We start from the raw sequence: 19,977 nt of genomic DNA, 5'->3' as shown, positions 1-19,977 counted from the left end.
TTATAATGGGTTCTGTCTGCTTTTGTTACGTCGCAACACTCTTGTATGCAGTATATGTGGTGTATACATGGTGTAACTGACACTTTTCTCACATGTGCTATTGTATTGGAAGAATATAAGTGAATAACAGTTGTTCATCACACAAAGCTATATCGTATGGATTCTAAGACTTGGTATACAGTGCACAAGTAATATGAATCACTTTTATGATGCTTTTGAGTCATTTTTAAAGCTCCAGTCCCCATTCACTGTAATTGCGTGGCCAACAGAGTGACCAGGATATTCCCTAACATTTCACATTTTGTTTTCCACTGAAAAAAAAAAAAAAAAAAAAAAAAAAACAGTTGAGTGAATAAATAACAATATTAATATTTGTGTGAACTTTAATGCTTTAAGAAATGACAAAGTTTTACAAGTGCCCAAACTGTGCATCAATGACTTTCTCTTATATCACTCCTTACTGCACCATCCTGCTATCTCAGGCAAAAAAGAAGAAGAGAGAAAAAAGAAGAAGAAAAAAAAAACTTTTTTCCCAAAGAGGTGACAGAACAGCATGATATATGACTTGGACTCATGGAAGTTAATTAAATAGCCTGGGCAGTTACTAAAGTGAGATAGGAGAAGGAGAGAGAGACAATGGAAGACAGAGGGGAAGAAATAGAGCTAGGCAGCTCAACATGACGGCACTAATTTGAACAAAAGGGGGGTGGGGGTGAGCGTGGATAATCTAAACATGTTCAAGGTGCTCTTAGAATTACACTAACACTGCAATTACTGGACAGTGAACTAGGCTTGTAGACAGAGAAAGATGTAGACAGATGAGTGTAAAACAGGTTGACAAAGAACATAAAAAAGCATGAACAAGAAAAAGGAGAAAGATCTGGAGTATTTTGGACGTGTTTGGTTGAGGCAATTATTGAGGACATGATCCGCTCACATCTGACCAGATAGGATTGTGTGAAGTCACATCTACCACCTTAACAAAAGGTCTAATGTAACACATATGAGATGTGATCATTAGATAACTCATTCAGAGCTCTTTACATAAGTACAGTTCACTATAAAAAAAACAATTGAAGAAAATGTATGTGAACCCTTTGGATTTACTGGGATTTCAGCACAAATTGCTTATACAATTTGACTTGATCTTCAACTTAAACCAATAATATGCAACCAAACTGAAACATGTTTCTGTTTGAGGGTTTAAAAGGTTATCTCATTACAACGGCAAATTCTGCCATCAATTACTCATGTTTCAAACCCATTCAAAATTCGTTCATCTCTGAAACATTTTTTATTTTTTTATGAAATCTGAGAGATTTCTGTTCCTTCACTGAAAGTTTAAACATGTTAAAAGTTAAGACATCTTAAAAGTAATCCATATTAATTGAGCAGTTTAATCCACAGCTTCTGAAGGGGGGAAAAAAATCACTTAATCTAATGAACAGATCTAATAACACACACATATTGAGCATATCAAATACAGTCAATGAAAGCTCAAATGCGATTGCTTGATGCTCGTAAACAAAACTCATTGGTTCTTGTGGAAGAGCAGGATTGACCAGTGTGCATTGATCAATGTTTATGTGAAGAAAATCATAAATTAAATCTGTTTATCACTAAACTGTTCGATTCATATGCAAAACGTTCACGTCTTTATGAAAGAGTGAAAAAGTGTGAGAGAAGGGGGAAACTACAACACTTCATTCTCAATTAATTTGTTGACATGTTGTCAAGAATAAACTTGTGTGTTAGTAAGTGCACTATGTGTGGTGAATGATCTTGTAATTGACTATGAGTTTTCTAGTGCTCACCAACATGACAGAAAACAATAAAACTTGAGTTTTAAATTCTCAGAGGGATGCGTTACTGTAGTGTGCGCTTGACAAGCCACAACAATGGACACAATTGTTTTTTACAAATTATACAATGGGGTTGATAAGATTTAAAAAAATAAAATGTTTTTAAAGAAGACTTTTATGCTCACCAAGGCTGTATATATCTATTCAAAATAAAATAAAAACAGTCATATTGTGAAAAAAATATATAACAATTTAAAATAATTGGTTTCTATTTAAATGTATTCCTGTCATGGCAAAGCTGAATTTTCATCAGCCAATACTCCAGTCTTCAGTGTCACATAATTCACATTTTTTTATTGTTATTTCCAATGGCAAAAACAGTTGTAGAACCGTGAGACATTGAAAGTTTTAAAAAAGCATTTATTTGAAATAATTAAATTAAATTCATCCTTGCTGTATGAAAGGTTTGGTTTCTTAAAAAAAATCCAAGGTAGTTAAATCCAAGGGTTCACATACATTTTCCACACTATACTGTCAAAGAGCACCGTCCTTCGGATGAGATGTTAAACCGAGGTCCTGACTCTCTGTGGTCATTAAAAATCCCAGGATGTCCTTCGAAAAAGAGTAGGGGTGTAACCCCGGCATCCTGGCCAAATTTGCCCCTTGGCCTCTGTCTATCATGGCCTCCTAATCATCCTCATATACTGATTGGCTTCATCACTGTCTCCTCTCCACCAGTAAGCTGGTGTGTGGTGGGCGTTCTGGTGCAATATGGCTGCCGTCGCATCATCCAAGTGGATGCTGCACATTGGTGGTGGTTGAGGAGATTCCCCCATCTATATGTAAAGCGCTTTGAGGTCTCAGAAAAAGCGCTATATAAATGTAACGAATTATTATTATTATTATTATTTTCCACCCTGCAGTGTAAATATTTACAAAGTGAGTTCAGTAAAGACACAACATAATTGCACGTGTAATGGTGTGTATGGTATTTGTTTATGCTGAAGTTTCTTGTTCATCAGAACCTATAACCTTTTTGTTAATCCATGATGGCAGTCCTGGCTTAAATAAAGGTTCCAACAGGGGATATTGTTATATTTTTTTAGTATTAGTATTATTTGCAGAAATGGCATACACTGTAAAAAAATGATCGTAATTTTAACGGTAAAAGACTGTAAAAATGCTACAGTGAAAAACTGTTAATTGGTTAACAGAAAGTTTCCGTACTATATACGGTAAATAACTGTGATAGATCTAACGGTACATTTAATGTAATTTTGCTGTAAAATACCGTTAAATTTACAGTTTTTGAAAGTGAAAAAGAACAACTCATTGTATAATTTACAGTGAAAAACCGTAAATTGGCATTCCCACAATTCCCTGTGTGACACTTCACATTTGATGTATTTTTGTTGAAATAACTGTTTCTTCATAGTTTTTTTTTTTTTTATCAGTTATGTACATTAGGGTTTTATGTTACATTTAATGTTGTTAAATTAATGTTTATTGCATTTTTTTAATTTCATGTGTTACCATGATGGTGTTTAATGTTTGTGTGAATGACACTATGCAGCTTTTATAAATTAGTATTAACTTTCTTGTGGAAGAGCTGCTTGTGATGAGCTTTGATTGATCATGTGACTCTCATCACGGCTGTAATTGGTGGTTATCAGTGTATAACAATGGTACAAAACAGATATTAATAGTTCAATAGGATGGTAAATTCACATTATATCAGATAATAAAATACGGTTTATTACTGTACATTTTAAGTTAAGTCTGTAAAACCAATAACGTTGCTACCGTATTTTTGACGGTAAAGTTCTGGTAACCACAGCTGCCGGTGTTTTACCGTAAAAATCACGGTTTAATTTTTACAGTGTAGGGGAACCATTTTTGGGAGATCGAACAACCTTTAGTGGAATATAAAGGTTCCATGGATGTTACAAGTTATTAATGAAACTGTAGATGGCAAGAAATATATATATATTTTTTTTTTTGACATCTACAAGTTTTACCCTATATACAATTCCACATACTCACCTCTCCTTCTGAAGACTCTAAAGTGAGATCTTTCCTACAAGAAGCTTTGAATTCCCCTACTCCCGCATTCACTTCAACACCTTTGGGAGCCTCCAGTGTCAGTGTCCTTGTCGGAGACTCTAGCCTGTTAGAAGAAGATAGACTTTGATGAAGAAATGACCACAAATCAGTTTTTAATGCACACACAGCTTTCGGCTGGACACATATTAATCAAAACCTTTCTAAACTTCTCTCTCATGAAAAAACAAAAAAAACTCTGATTCATTCCAGTGGGTCAGATTGTTCAGATGACTCACATCAATTAATTTATTAAAATACAATTAAATGATTTGAGCCATTTTGAGGCATTTTTATCTCTTTAAAAAAAAAAAAAAAAACTAATTTCCAATTGTATTTAGTATTGAAGTTAATGACATCAACTGTCATCCCAGTTGAGTTCATTCATTTATAACCCTTGGTTTACAGTATGTGCCATAAAAATACAGCCGTTAGTTAAGGTCCTCTAATCTGATTGAGCAAGCAGGGCTTCGAGAGTGCTGATATTTAGTATACATTTCACTTTCCTCAACAATGTTGACTAATTAAGGCCTTCATATTCAAGCTCGATTCAGTATGTTTGCAAGTCTGTCAATGTGAACCGCAACCCTTTTTACTTCTGTACTGTGGACAAAGCAAAACAAGACAAAAGGAGAATAGGACTTTTTTATATATCGATCTTTAACCGAAGTGATAGTGAAAAGTGAGTGTTGCAGAGCAGAATGGAGCCAGAAATAAATAAATATTTGCTATTTGCTAACTATTTGGCTATTGGTTGACATTATTCATAGCCTGCATGGTCTATGTGATGTCAACAAAAAAGGAAAGTTGTTCTCGAATGAATCAATGTATTTCACAATTTAATTAAAGGCACAGTATGTACATGTTGCTGCTAGAAGTCGCTTATTCAAAACAATAACAAAGGAGCAGCTTGAGGTTGTCGTGTGTCGTGAATGAGTGTGGAGTCATGGGAGTTGTCGTCTTCACCTCCACAGCTACCTGATGGAAAGCAATCCGATGGGACTAAAGGCAGAAATCATGTTCATGGATGAGCTAATGTATTTTTAAGTTTTATTAACGTTACTGTGGTATAAGGCAGGGCGGGACAGAGAGCCATGGGAGCGGAACGAGGCCGGAACAAGGCTGATTAAAAAAAAAATAAAAAAAAATCTATACAATCTTCAATAAAGCAGCAAAACAAAATATCTTAGGTGTGCAGAGTGGACTTGATTTTATATGAAAGATAAGAGAGGCCAGCTTTAGTCTCTTATCTGCCTGATTCATTATTCCGCTAGCAAATTCACCCATTCAAACATCCATCTTGACCTTTTATGCCACTCTCACAAATGTATGTGTCGGGATATTTGTTACAGTCATTTGAAAAGCAATGCATAAATATGACTCTTTAGAATTTTAAACTAACTTTACATTTATACTCCTTTTGCTTCCTATTGCAAACCTATGGTCTTTGTTCAGAATACATTTGTGTATGTATTGTATGTGTATGGTGTTCTGACTGGCAGCATTCAGGTTTACTGAGCTAAAAGAGTTCTAGAAAAAAATGTCAACAGTGAATGTTACTGTGATAAATATGTAATATATCTGCTATTCACACTGTGAAGTTGTAGCTCAATAACACACCAGTTGCAAAACTCAAATGTTGTGCATGTATGCCATTTGAATACATATGTAGATCTGAAGCATCTAAAGGGGTTTGAAATCAGATTACAATCTTACGATTTGAAAATCCTATGCTAGAGCAAGGTTGCCTTTTATAATTTGACTTTGGCTGCCACAACATGTCAGGCAATTTCTATGATGCACTTTTGACGTGACTAAGATATGTAAATAGCTACAAGTACATGCAAGGAGCCTTTGCAGTTTAGTCTATAGTCTAGTAAGTCTAGAATTTGAAAGTGATTTCAGATCTAAAAAAACATAATTTCTGTAAAAGAAGCTGTGCATTGCCAAAGTTTTATTAACATTTTACACACATATACCCTGAATTCCACACTGAAACAATGGTTTAAATTATTTTAAATAAAAAAAAAAATAAAAAAAAGAAGAAAGAAATACATTTTTAACCATACAAAAGTAAAACCTTTTTTTTTTTTTAAGATGAACCTCCCTTTAAAAAATGTAATTGTTTCTTTTTTAATATACCTTGTTTCTTACTTTTGCAAACCTTTCTACAATGAGCCACCAAATGAGATTTTCTCCTCTCATGAGTTTTGTGTGCTTCGACGTATCATTTATCACTATGCTCATGGTCACAGAAGCTGGGTACTGACTTTTGACTTTTGAGAATAAGACCAATGATGACATTAAGCAGCTCAATACCAACAGCTAACCTTTGACTTCATGTTCCTCTCTGAGTATTTACTTTTGGTTGCAGCCCTTCAGATTGATGAATGACACTGTACTATGGGTAGATGAACATCAGCCAAAGCCAAAGATGAAAAAAGCGTTGCATTTGACATTTTCAAGCCTCCCTGAGTTTTAAAGCTCCTCTCTGTGAGATTCTTACTTACCGGGCCCCATGATGTTATAGGATAAAACCAAGGGACCAGGACTCTTAGAAACTCATTTAGAAAGTTACAAAAGTTGTGCAAGTTAGTTTTGGCGGTGGGAAGAGAGAAACATTGAGACATCGCTGCTTTACAATAGTTTCAACACAAGTGCACAACATTGCTAATAATGGCGCCAAAAATAGGGCTTTCAAGAAAGTTCACTGGAGCTCTTGACCCTCTTGACCCTCCGAGTGGGTTTCCTCTAGTTCGCTGAGCTCTTGGCCCAGTGGTCCATTTGCTGTCTTCAACATTCCCTGACAAATCCTCGAATCGGTCAAAAATGACTTTTTGTAGTCCGCCCGTCTGCTGTGTGAAATGTAGCTGGGGAAATTGTGGCTGGCAGCAAGACCCTGTGAGAAAACGTAAAGCAATTTCATGCCCGTGCTCATCCATTGCTGATAATTTAATTGATAGTGATAGAACTGGGGAACCGGCATGGGCAGAGAGTGAAGCAGGAATAAGGTAGACCCACTGGGTATCTAAAGCACTGCTGCGGCGAGGAAGGAGGTTACAGGTATAAAGGAATGATATTGTATCTTATTTCACTCCTGTTGAAGAATATCATTCACTCGAGTGAGACCATGTGTCTTGGGAAGGCACCACTTCAGATCCACTTCAAACCAAGATGAAAAGAGACAGGAAAGAACGAAAACGATAGAGAGTTAGATAGTAATTTAGAATGTTGCTCACAAAAAAAAAAAAAAAAAAGGACAGTGACAATCGCAATCTGACATCATCCATAGACTACACGGCTTTAAGCCGCCTTTCCACTGCACACGACATTTGCATACCATTGTCGCATTTCGCCCCGCAAGGAACTGTCGAAAGCAACCGTTTCCTCGGCTTATTCACCATGGTAAAATTAAGAATTTTAATGAATGTAATGCATGTATGGATATATCCACACAAAACAAATGACCCTCAATCCATCTCAAATAAAAACATAATAGATTTTATAGAGCTAATCAACATAAATATTGTTTAAATAATTATAAAATAATTATTTCTGCCTTAATTATTGATATCCGCCATTTTACAGAAATAGTGTTTACAGAATAACATTATAGTGTTCAAATATTGGTAATTCTAACATAAGCACTCATAGTTTTGATTAGGATACATCACATCCGGTCGGCTGGTCGCATGCGGTTTAGCCGCAGAAGAAATTTCAACAAATCCGAAGCTCAAATCGGATCCGGAATTTCCGCATACGTATATGATCGGAACTCCACGCTACTCCCGTACTACTCTCCATTGGAAATGAATGACTTCTGGTCCAACGGCTGGCGGCTTTAACAGCAACTTTGTAGTTGCATGTCGCTAGTGAGAGTTCCCACTACTGGTTGCCTAGTAATGTTTTGTGAATAACATTCACGGATGTTACTCTAAATGTAGACAATGAATCTGTTTTCTTGCCGCTACAAACATTTTGGAAGAAAATGACTAAAAAATGGAATCATAAAATGCTTAACTTCAAAGATGAACGAGAAACAGTGTATGCTCTTTGCCATCGAGGATATTTATCCGTGGTGAAAGCACAAACACTGTGTATCTGTGTTCACAAAACCATTCAGGCTCAGAGTCAGCACCTATGTACCATGTACACAGAGACATATCGTACATTTAAGGAATGTTGCTGACCGCTAAAATGAACTTCTCCTCCATCTTGCCTCGACACTCCACTACTGGATGTAGTGACGGATCACGTGCACTCCACTGACTTCAGTCATATTGGTTGTCGCTCTCGAAAGTAGCTCTTCATTTGCATAAGTTAAACATATCTCAGCTTTGTCGCATCGCTGGACATGCCCCCAGCCTGTCGTCAATGGTCACTGTTGATTGTGTCGCCGGAAATCACCAGCTCTCTATTAAAACTGAAATTGAAACTGATCATGTTGCTTTGTCACTGCATGTTGCTGGTGGGGTGAATGGGGCTTAATATGCTGATTGTAAAACAGTTGTGGAATTCAAGGAACAGAAATTCAACAGCATTTATTTGAAATATAATTATTTTGTGAAATTATAAATGTCTTTACTGTCACTTTTGATCAATTTAATATCAGAAAATTATAATTCCTTAAAAAAAAAATCAATAAACATATACAATACTTTTTTATGTAGCCTACTTAAAATCATCATCATACTCATAATTTACTTAGATTACTTATTATTTTCTTCAAACATTTAAATATAATAATAATAATAATTATTATTATTATTCTATCTTCATCTTAAGTCAGTCAGAATTCCATCTAAAGTCAGTCAAAATTCTTTCAATGATATGATGTATATACTGTCGCTGAGTGACTTTCATTCTGTGGAAAAGACAGATGACAACAAGGGCAATTTACTAAACTGCTCAATAAAAGTAAAGGTCACCACCACAGATCGATATGACGCCGAAACCACATACAAAAATCATCTAAAAATTAAGTTTAATCTCTTATGAAAAAAAAAAAAAAAAAACTACTTCACTCATCCATACTGACAGTATTAGGAATGGGCCGAGAGGTACGGCACTATAGATGCCAGAGTAATCCCTGTGTGATAAGGTAATCAATGGATTTGAAGGTCAAGTCCGAGGGGTGGATGTCCTCAATGTCCATATGAGTGGAATGTAATTTAATGTGGATTTGAGAGGGCCGTGTTTCCAGGATCACATCTACACAAAATCGCATGTATTGCATATAATCATATGCAATCATTACCTGTGCAAGTGACACTCATATACAGTTACACTAAGATTGAAGCACCCGAGTAGTATCTCTTCATACCTCCCAAACACTCAAGTAAATCAAATCTAATTTCCAGGCACCATAATTTCCAGATCGTGCCCAATCAGTCACTCATGGGCTCAGAGTCACAGATGCACTTTTATCATGATTTAGAACCCTCTTGCTATACCCAAACTTTAACCACAGCCATTATAAGAGAAGCCAAAAAAAAAAAAAAAAAAGTATTCTCATAAATGAGAAATTGAGAGCTGGAAAAGCCAGGTATGAGGTGAATCTTGTCAGATGCTTGAAAGATGAGTCTAAGAGTGGCCTTTAGCTGAAAAGATGGAGAGAGATAAGAATACATGGTTAATGTCCCTGACTGGGATCCGCAGACTGAGATACAATCTACACAATGATATATATATATATATATATACTGTATATATATATATATATATATATATATACTGTATATATATATATATATATATATATATATATATATAGTTGTAGGGCATTTGAATTTTTTTTTTAAGTTTATTTGAATCGCTTGCTCTTCGGTTTGAGACTCTTAGAATTGGTTTACAACAACAGAGTCCTGAAACGTTAAAAATCTCTTGCAAAATATCTTGACAGGCAGATAGAAAGGCAGATTGATAGATAGATCGAACAATAGATTGACAGACAGAAAGACAGAAAGACAGATAGATAGATAGATAGATGCTTACATTCTCAATTGGTACTATTGTTTGTTCAAACCCTATTGTGAAATTTAAAATAGCAATTGGACAATGAAGACTCACTGGATGAATGATAGCCATTGTGTAATTACTTTGTAAGGAGAAATGTGGCGCAGAAGACACACACAGTCACAGAAGTAATTTGCCCAAGTATGCCGAAATGGTCGAAGGACTGAGTCTATATTTCGACTGGCTGTGGAGATTCAGGTGTGCAATAAATCTACCAAAACCCCTTTAAATCCCCCCTTCAAACAATCTCCCTCGCTCTTTCACTCTCTCTCCATCCATAATTATGTTCCAGAGAGGAAAAGTGCCGGCTGTCTCATCTGGATTAATCCTCACATTTTCAGTCACAGTTTGCAAGACAACATTTTTTTAGCCCTTTTGTTTGGTTCAGCTTTCACTTGAGCTGGTATAATTCACAATCTTGATGGGTCCTTGAGACTAGGGATGGGTACCGAAACCCGGTATTAAACGGGCCCCGGTGCTGAATTATGAAAGACCGCTGGATCGATAAGCTCGGACGTTATCGGTTCTGCTGTCGGTACTGCAGAAATGAAGAAAGTAGGCCTACACGTGCTATTTAGTATTGCTATTAAGAAATTATTATCTTGCAAATTTAAAGGGATACTCCACTTTTTTCGGAAATATGCTCATTTTACAACTCCCCCAGAGTTAAACAGATGAGTTTTACCATTTTAGAATCCATTCAGCCGAACTCCGGGTCTGACGGTACCACTTTTAGCATAGCTTAGCATAGATCATTGATTCAGACGAGTCCAGTAGCATTTCTTTCAAAATGACCAAAGAGTTTCAATATTTTTCCTATTTAAAACTTGACTCTTCTGTAGTTAAACCGTGTACTAAGATCGACGGAAAATGAAAAGTTGCGATTTTCTAAGCCTATATGGCTAGGAACTACTCTCATTCCGACGTAATAATCAAGGAACTGTGCGGCCGTACCATGGGTGCAGCAGGCGTAGTGATATGACGCAGCGCCTGAAAATAGGTCTAATAGGTTAGACAAACTTAGTCCCGGTCACGTTGGAAGAAGTTACCGAGCTGGGGACTATTTTTAGGCGCTGCGTCATATCACTACGCCTGCTATTTTGAAAGAAATGCTACTGGACTCGTCTGAATCAATGATCTATGCTAAGCTATGCTAAAAGTGGTACCGTCAGACCCGGAGTTCGGCTGAATGGATTCTAAAACGGTAAAACTCATCTGTTTAACTCTGGGGGAGTTGTAAAATGAGCATATTTCCGAAAAAAGTGGAGTATCCCTTTAATCTCGCCAGCCACTTCTATATATAATAATATTGAACCATTTGTCTGTGATGCATTTTTGCTAAAGAGAGAGAGTGTGTGTGTGTGTGTGTGTGTGTGTGTGTGTGTGAGAGAGAGAGCGATCTTTCAAGCGGAGCCACGGCGCGCACAATACAACAGCCCTGCTTAATGAGTGACGATAAGGACAGGACTAAACATTCAAACGGTAACACTTTAGATCTTTGATATTAAACTAATTTTATTTTAGATTTAGATTTTGGCTTCCAATGATTATAAAAAAGAAGATATTTGAGGTATAACCATTAAAAACTAAAGCCGCATTCTGTCTAGCAACAGATTGAGACAAGCGAGACAAGCAACGTATATTTTGGGCTTCGTGTGCGCATCTAAACGATCAAATATACACAAACATATGTCAAAATGGCCGTCTTGGAGATTCACTTAAACAGTTTATTCACTTAAATACAGTTTATGTCTTAAATGGGCGAAAATAGTTGGGAGAAAATATGATGCGTAATAATGATTAGATCTGCATTTGGTCTTAAAGAGGCAGCAGTCTAATAAACCTGCTGACGATTGCTCCATTAATGTGAATCAAACAACAAAAGGCAAAGAGAAAATCAGTCATCAAACTTGAATGAATAATTTTGGCTTTTATAAGCTTTAATCTATCTATGATAAACTATGCAGTGTTATTTTACATCTGACTTTACTAGATGTCTTTTTAGCCCATATTACTCCTGAACAGTAATGTCAGTAGGCATTACTGAAACTAAAGCACTGGTAGGCTATATCATTTGTATATTTGTTTTATTGTACACTTTTTTTTGTTTGACCATGTGTTTGTACTTTGTTTCTGGTGTCCTATGTCTTCTGTATATAAAACACAAAAGCCTGCACCCTTCTGCATAACATACATGTTTTATTTGTTTTGTTAAATCATTGCTTTTTCTTTTGCTATAGATATTTATTTTACATTTCAAAATATAAAGCAATATTAATTAATTATGTTCTAAATATTTTTTTTCCCCTTTTTTTAATATAACAAAAAGAACCGATAAGAATACCATTAAATACCGGATCGATAAGGAGTATCGGTAAGAGTAGTAATACCGTTAAAACCTTAACGATATCCATCCCTACTTGAGACCCAAGCATTGATATTGATATAGTATTATTATTTTTGTTTTTAGGAAGCAATTAGCTATATAACAAAAATTGTTAAGGAAAACTTTGCATTGGGGTATAATTTTAGGAAAAAATTGCAATGTTGAAAATTTTGTGTTGCAAAAATGTCACCACTATATTTTTTATGAAGCAAATTAAAGTTTTAAATTCAAAACACAATTCAGCACACAAGTATGTAGCACCATTATTTACTGAAAATTAGGAATAATTTAATTGCTTTATACAAACATCCCAATTCTAATACCTTGGTCTCTGAGGTTAAGAGGATAGTTATAGCGGACTAAGTAGCAGATATTAGTGGAGCCATTTTACAAATTTCCCTATACTCTAATCAAAACTGTAAATGCAATTTGTTTCTATACACTCCAACCAAGACACTTATCTTCCTAGGTAACATGTTTAAGCATCATTGGTGCCTTCCTGATGAATAGGCTGTTCCAAACAGTCGGCAGCAAATGCATTGTAGCATGGATTTGTTGCTGATAAAGCAATCCCAGAATGCACTGCGGTAAGCTCAAATTGTCATCCATGCAAACATCAGTTTTAAATAAAACTACATTTTATTCAGTACTGAAAATTATTGATTGGAAATCATCTAATTAAAATTGTATTTCATCCGATATTTGTGTGTTATACATTTATTTGTATCAAGGTAGTAGCTCAGCAACATGACTTATGGAATTGATTGTATTTTAATTACTGTAAGTATCATGTGTTTCACAGGAAGTGCTACTTGTGTTCTGCCTGTGTGAATCCCTGCCCATGAGAAGCATTTCAAATCCATCTCTTTGAGGGTTTCTTTTCAGTCAGGATGCTGCCTTTGAAGGTAATTGCATATGTGAACAGAAGAGAATGAGATACCACATTGGAACTGAGTTTATGTCTTTGACAACAAGTGCTTGGTGGACGACATCTTAACATTTACAAGTGTTAGTCAGCAGATGTTAACCACAGTGGCTTTATTGGAATGGGATTCAGCCCTGCCAAATCCTTCTGTTACATCCCGCATCCTCACTGATTCCAACTCTGTCTACACAACAGTTATTTGCACCACACCGCAACAGCTTGAGACTGTTTACACCAAGGGCCCTATCATACACCCAACGCAATGTGGCGCCAGGTGTGACGCAAGTGATTTTTGCTAGTTTTAGCCTGGCACAGTTATCATTTTCACGTCTTGCGCCATATTGTTTAAATAAAATGCAAGGTGCGCATTGTTGGAGAGTTGATATTTTGAGGCAACTGAAATAGATTGTGCCATTGACCAACAAAAACCTGGTCTAAAGCCAATGGCGCAATACTTTTTTTATTTTATTTGAAGAGCGCGTTAGTACTGTGCGTCTATAGGCGGGTCCACAACACGCATACACTTTGTCCCGTAGATGGTCTGCTCGCACGCTTTAATCTCGTGCACGAGCTGATCCGTTTCCTCGCTAGATAAGCGTTCTTTTAAACGTTACGCCCAAAACACACCCATTACTCATTAAGAGAATAGGGACAACCCTTTTAGACCATGCACACGATTGGGGGTGTGCCAACCATTTTTCAAGTCGTTAAACTACAATTTTTCCCGTCATTAAACTATAGCAAAAGTAGATTCGGACACGCCCTAAGTGCACTTGCGCCTTGCGCTTTAGACCATGCGCTTAGATCGTTAAAACAGGGACACAAGTGTGCTGCACAAGCCCTGAAAATTGAGCGAAAGCATTTCGATCACCCCCCTGGTGGCTGACTGCAGTATAGGTCTTAAACTCCGCCCTCTCCATGTAATCGAATGGGACGTGAGCCAAATTAAAAAAATACAATAGGGGTTATGCGGAACGCCCAACGTTCGAACCGGAAAACAGGTATAAACATTTCCGGTTTGCATTACCATACGCATCTGCAGCGGTAGATGATCTCTGAGGTAACTTATTTTGCGCTTTTTTTAGAATACAATTCTTATTTCTGTTTTAATTAAAATGTCACGAATGCTTAAGTATCAGAAAAAAATTTTTTATAAAAAAAATAAAATGCAGTCTTCATTTGATTGTTTTAATCATCTGCAAGCAAATATAAAAGGTTAAACTACTATGATAGCATACAAGTCTAAACTAACTTACTGATAGTTAGCTAACTCTACATCGGGTGCCATTAGCAAAAGCTACATATACTAACTTACATACCTTCATAATCATGAATAAATGAGGAGGCGTAAAAACTTAAATCCTTTATCTAACGGAGTACTCGGGGCTCTGGAAGTCCGTTTGGCAATGCGATGTACATCTGAAATGGATAGAATGGGTAGCTCCTGTAAACACCGGCTATAAAAGGTCGCCATTCCTACGCTGTGTTTACCTCAGTAGCTGACGACCGGAAGTAGTTATATCTGTTTTGTAGAACCCGGAAGTATGTTGTGCATAACCCCTATTACACTTCAAATAATTGTTTATTCAAATAAAGTTTTTTTTTTTTTTTTTTTTTGAGTTCTAATCACACAGATGTATGTACAAGTGTTCGTTTTCCCAATAATGTTTGGTTTTAGTTAGTTGTTTGATGCTATAAAAATGGGGTGTACTGTCATGATTGACTGACTATATATTTTCCAGCTGGAGCTTGTCAGCACAGTCAAATAAGATGGAATCTTTATTCTCTGGATTTAACAAATAACTGAAAAACAAAAGGGCTGGAGAAGTTTGCTGCACTTCCCTCAAGATGTGACTCTTAGCAGCAGCCCACCAGTATTGATTTGAACGTCTGGCATTTGTGCGCTCATGACACTGAGGTGCTGTTCTTTCAAACAAAGATGCTTTGTGTTTGCTTGTTAAAAAACTTCAGACAGAAGCTTCAATCTCAAAACCTAATTTTCATAAGAATAAAATGCTGGGAAATTGATCAGGGTTCCCGCGGGGCCTCAAAACGTCTTAAAAATGGCCAGATTTTCATCCGCGGTCTTAAATTTCATTTAGTCAGGTCTCGTTCAGGTCTCTACCCTCGTTCATTTCCAGAAACGCTGGCCACAGAAAGTTATTACAAAGTAGCAAAAAAGTATCGAGTCATAGCCTACAAAGCGGAGCGCTAGAGCAGGGGTCTCCAACATGACGCTCGCGAGCTACCAGTAGCTCGTGGCCTGATTGGAGGTCGCTCGCCAACATGTATATGTTCACATACATATCGCGTCTTTTGCGCGCTCAAGTTCGTTCAAATGTAGGCGCACGGTAAGCGCGCTCATAATTGAAGCGACGCGCTTGTTTTTTTTCCAGGCGCAGCGAGATAAAAAAAATCTCAACTCTTCAGAATGCCCAACGCTATCTCACGACCAATTCGTACGAATTCGTACGAATGATAAAAAGTTGGCTAATTCGTACGACCTCACTCGTACGAATTTGTACGATTTGTCTAAACCCACGTGATGGGTAGGTTTAGGGGCGGGGTCAGGGGTAGGTCATTCGTATGAATTCGTACGAATAAGCCACCTCGTAGAATTTGTACGTTTTCCCGTGAGATCGGGCTCGAATGCCGCAAACGCACCGCAGGTCATGTGACAAGAACCAACCAATCAGCTTTGCCCTTTCCGTAACAACATTGAAAGCTCAGTCAACTGGAAGGATTGGGGTGCACCCAAACACTACGGGTGTTTTTCTCTTCTCCGTAAATAAATCTTGTAGCAGAGCTACAGCAAGCGTTTTTCGGTGGTGGAAATCCATTAGCCACTAAAACTTCTTTGTCGTTGTGGAGAGCGCAGTGCATGGTTGCATAGCAACGACAGACGCCACGAGAAAATCGGACCGAATTTTACTATTAATAATAAAAGATAAGCTAAAGTGCATTGTAAATGTCAGTAATTTATCTTTTTTGACTCATTCTTTTTATAAAAAAAAATATTTAAAGTCTGAAATATGTGAGGTTTATCTTTTTATAAAAACCTTTTTTGTCAAAACTTTATTTGAACTTGTGTTGCAAGACACTTTTAAAACCTGGCTATTATTTTTAATGGCATTATTTTAATGTTTATGTAAACAAAAAGTGCATATTGATGCTAATTGTATTTGTTATTTGCTGGTTTTCGACATAAAACTTGGTGAATTGATTTCATTGTGTAGTATTAGTACTTTTTGAACAGGATTCTGTGATAACCGTGATCATTTTTGTCACTATAATCACAAAATGAAATGTTCATGCCATTTCATCTCTAGTTATGATCAACTATGAGCAACTAAAATCAACTAATTATGTGTTTTTTACAGTATATTATGCGAAGTACAATTTTCTATAAAAAAATTATATCTGATTCTGTTCTTTTCTCTGACACACGCTGTTGGGTGTGGAAGGTTACTAATGTGATTGCTTTATCTGTCAATTAAATTAATGCTTTTTCAATTTGAATATTTTTTTGGCAATGCCAAAGTCTCAAATTTCAATCTTTATGGTCTTAAAATGTCTTAAAAAGGTCTTAAATTTGACTTACTGAAACCTGCGAGAACCCTGATTGATGCTGAACTCACAGTCCCCTTTATGAGGGACTAGTTAAAAATGGATTTGACGGCTAGTTATTTTCTCAAATCTCTCTTTTTATTGAATATAACTTTGTTGAAATATATTTTGCCTGAAGAATTCAGCATTATAGAGGATTTTTGTTTTTCTGAAATGTACGTGGTGGCTTTAGATGAGTGTGGACTCTGAGCAAAACTCCCATAGACTCTCATCAGTTCTGGGGCGGCTGGATCAATTCTCATCTTATTATACCCTGCATTAGCTGGCAGAGTTAACTGATCGCTAATGGCATGACGCTGTTGCACTCTCACCCTAGGCACCCTCGCCAGGCTATTACAAGCACAACCAAACCCTACTGCTGGGCAGGGGAGGTGGAAAAAAAAAAACCGGCGAGGCTATTACAGTCTACGTAAACTTGGTGCATGGCCTTCAACAATGCCAACTGAGCTGACAGTGACTAAACAAAGGTCTGGGAAGAGAGGATTGTAGAGAGTAAAAAGAGAGGTGGTGCTTAGAAGATGGAGGTCATCCAAGCCGTCTCAAATGGTGGTAATGTTTCTTTGTCTGAGATTTGCAGTTTAATTAATGAGAGCCTGAGGCAGGTTCAAACCTCAGCACTGAGAGAGGAGCATGGAGCTAAACAAATGAAGGCAAATTACCAGAATTATGCCAAGAAGAATAAAAGATGGAAAGCCAGTAGCTGCTGATTGGAATAGCGTTCCAGCAATAGAGCCCCCTTTTTTTAATACGTATAGCAATCAAACTTTTGTTTTATCACTATTATACTGTTATATAAACACATGTATTATAATTTACCTAAATTAGTGAATACTGTATATATATATATACATATTAGATCACAATATTCAAACAGCAGAACAAATTAGCAGCCCAAGCATTTTATTAAAGTAGTTGCTCAAAATGTAAAATTATGTCAGTTACTTTCTCTTATGTCGTTCCATGAGAGCTATTCCTTTAAATAATTAATAACTATTGCAGTGATTTTAAAAGTAAAAAAATAAAACAAACACTTAGATGTTCATATGGTTTCACTAATTCAGTTCATTCAAATCTCATTTGTCAGATATTTGTTAGAACTCCAGTCTAGTATCTAGTATCAGAAAGAAAGTACAACAGTGTGCATGATTATATCAAATATGTGGCACATCAATGATGCACATCTTTTTATTTAATGCTTTCAAATAACTGTGAGACTGTGAAATGTTAATGAGATGGCTATGTTATGAATAGTTGAACAAGTATTAGTCATTTGCTGGGTTTGACAGGTGCTAATAGTTCTGTCAATGGTGATCCCACATTAAGTTAACATTTTTAATAAACATCTTAATAAAAGGCCTGAGGCACAGGGTGAATTAAATTTTACATTTCTATTATGTGGAGAAAAATAAATAAATACACAAAATAAATTCAATTTGTATCCACTAACTATGACACAATTATTCCGAAATAAAATAAATAAAACCCTCATGTTACTCCAAACTTACACAGAACACTAACTATTAAAAACTATTAATGTAACTAAATAAAGTATTATAAAAATGTTATTCTTTTCCATACAATGAATACTAAAATAATAATTATAAATAATATAAAAAGAATTATACTTCAATTCTAAACAAAACCTTTACAACTATACCAACACATCATAGTCATTTTAAAAAACTTGTTTTTAAGTGTTTTAGTAAGTCAGAAAATGCTACTGCTGAAAGAAAGAAAGAAAGAAAGAAAGAAAGAAAGAAAGAAAGAAAGAAAGAAAGAAAGAAAGAAAGAAAGAAAGAAAGAAAGTTGAGATGTACTGTAGTTGCAAATTAATGAGTTAGTTGACATGTAGTTGCTTATTAGTAAAATATCTAAAGTAGAATATTGAAAGAAAGTGTAACCAATTGATGTTACCAACATCCTTCAAACTATCTTCTTTTGTGCTCTGTAGAAGAAAGAAATGCATACAGGTTTGGAACGACATGAGGGTGAGAAAATGATTGAATTTTCATTTTTGGGTAAACTTATAAATATAGTTTATCCTCAAAATAGTGCGACAAATGTGTTTTCAAAAGTGTGAGCTCTCATTCATCAAAGCCTTGTTATATGCACACATGCACAAAAAGCTTGCAAAAACTGACAGCTTATAAAAATTCCCTTCTGTCAAGTGTTACTTTGAAGGTGGTCTGAATAACTCCCGCTGAGGAACTTGTGAGAAAGTCTATCAACAGGATGCAATTGAACTCTGTCGGTGAGACCATATCATAAGACATTAGCCTTTAATAGACTCTATTAAGTCATTACATGTTCCATTTAGTTTAACTGCACAATTCTGAACTCTAAGAGGGACAGAAACACTGAGACAGAAAGAGGAAGATTTAGAGATGAGTAAAAAAAATTGGACAGATGTTTGTTTACAAAAGTTTTATACACCAAGGACAACATAAAGCTGGCTCATAATTCATTATGTAGGCTCATTACAATTGACTGTTTAGCTCGGTGATAATGAGCACACTTCAATAAAACAATAATTAGAAGAAAGGGAACTTGATTTATACGTTTCCTGCTTTCGATTTGCAAATTAATGAGGTCGAGAGCGAAGTGAAACACATAAAGCATCTAATACCCTCAGAATTATGATAAAATGTTAATGCAAACAGGTCACTGAAGGATGCCCGATTCTGTCTGAGAAGAACAACCAGAAATTCATGGTGAGGGAGGAGGAGAGAGATAGTGAAGGAGTTATGATGAGTGTTCCGATTATCTGCAGATTTCTACTGTGGCACTTCAAATCAAAATGTCCACTCATACTGTGAAACAGACCGCAGACTGGGCTGAAATTACAGCAATGCTCGTTAGCTGTCCCAATTAGTTTTTGTTTTTGTTTTAATGAACAACAGAACAGAGCAAAACTGACTGTGGATTTATTGGTAAAAATATTAAATATTATGTATTTATTACTATGAACATTCAATGTGAGTGGTCAAAGACCCATTGGTGGACAATGAGACAAAGCACAGTACCTTGAATGATGCATATCTTGCATCCAGTGCTGGGAAGTGAAAAAAAAAAAAAAAAATAGTGGCGGTACTCCCCCTCCCCCTCGGGTATAATTCAGATAT

At 36.1% G+C, this 19,977-nt stretch overlaps 1 protein-coding gene across 3 annotated transcripts in view; it reads right to left on the bottom strand.

The window, feature by feature from the left end:
• The window catches only part of sgcz (sarcoglycan zeta), a 291,539-nt gene that overhangs the window by 10,492 nt on the left and 261,070 nt on the right, over window positions 1-19,977 (bottom strand). For all 3 annotated transcript variants that reach the window (XM_084402171.1, XM_084402173.1, XM_084402172.1), the window contains exon 7: window positions 3,846-3,969. In XM_084402171.1, coding sequence (XP_084258297.1) covers window positions 3,846-3,969 — 124 coding nt within the window. The remainder of the gene's footprint in view (window positions 1-3,845; window positions 3,970-19,977) is intronic.

This window comes from Rutilus rutilus (assembly GCF_951802725.1).
Source record: "Rutilus rutilus genome assembly, chromosome: 2".
Taxonomy (NCBI): domain Eukaryota; kingdom Metazoa; phylum Chordata; class Actinopteri; order Cypriniformes; family Leuciscidae; genus Rutilus; species Rutilus rutilus.
Note: the sequence above shows the minus strand (reverse complement) of the source record. Positions and strands in the feature narration are given on the sequence as shown.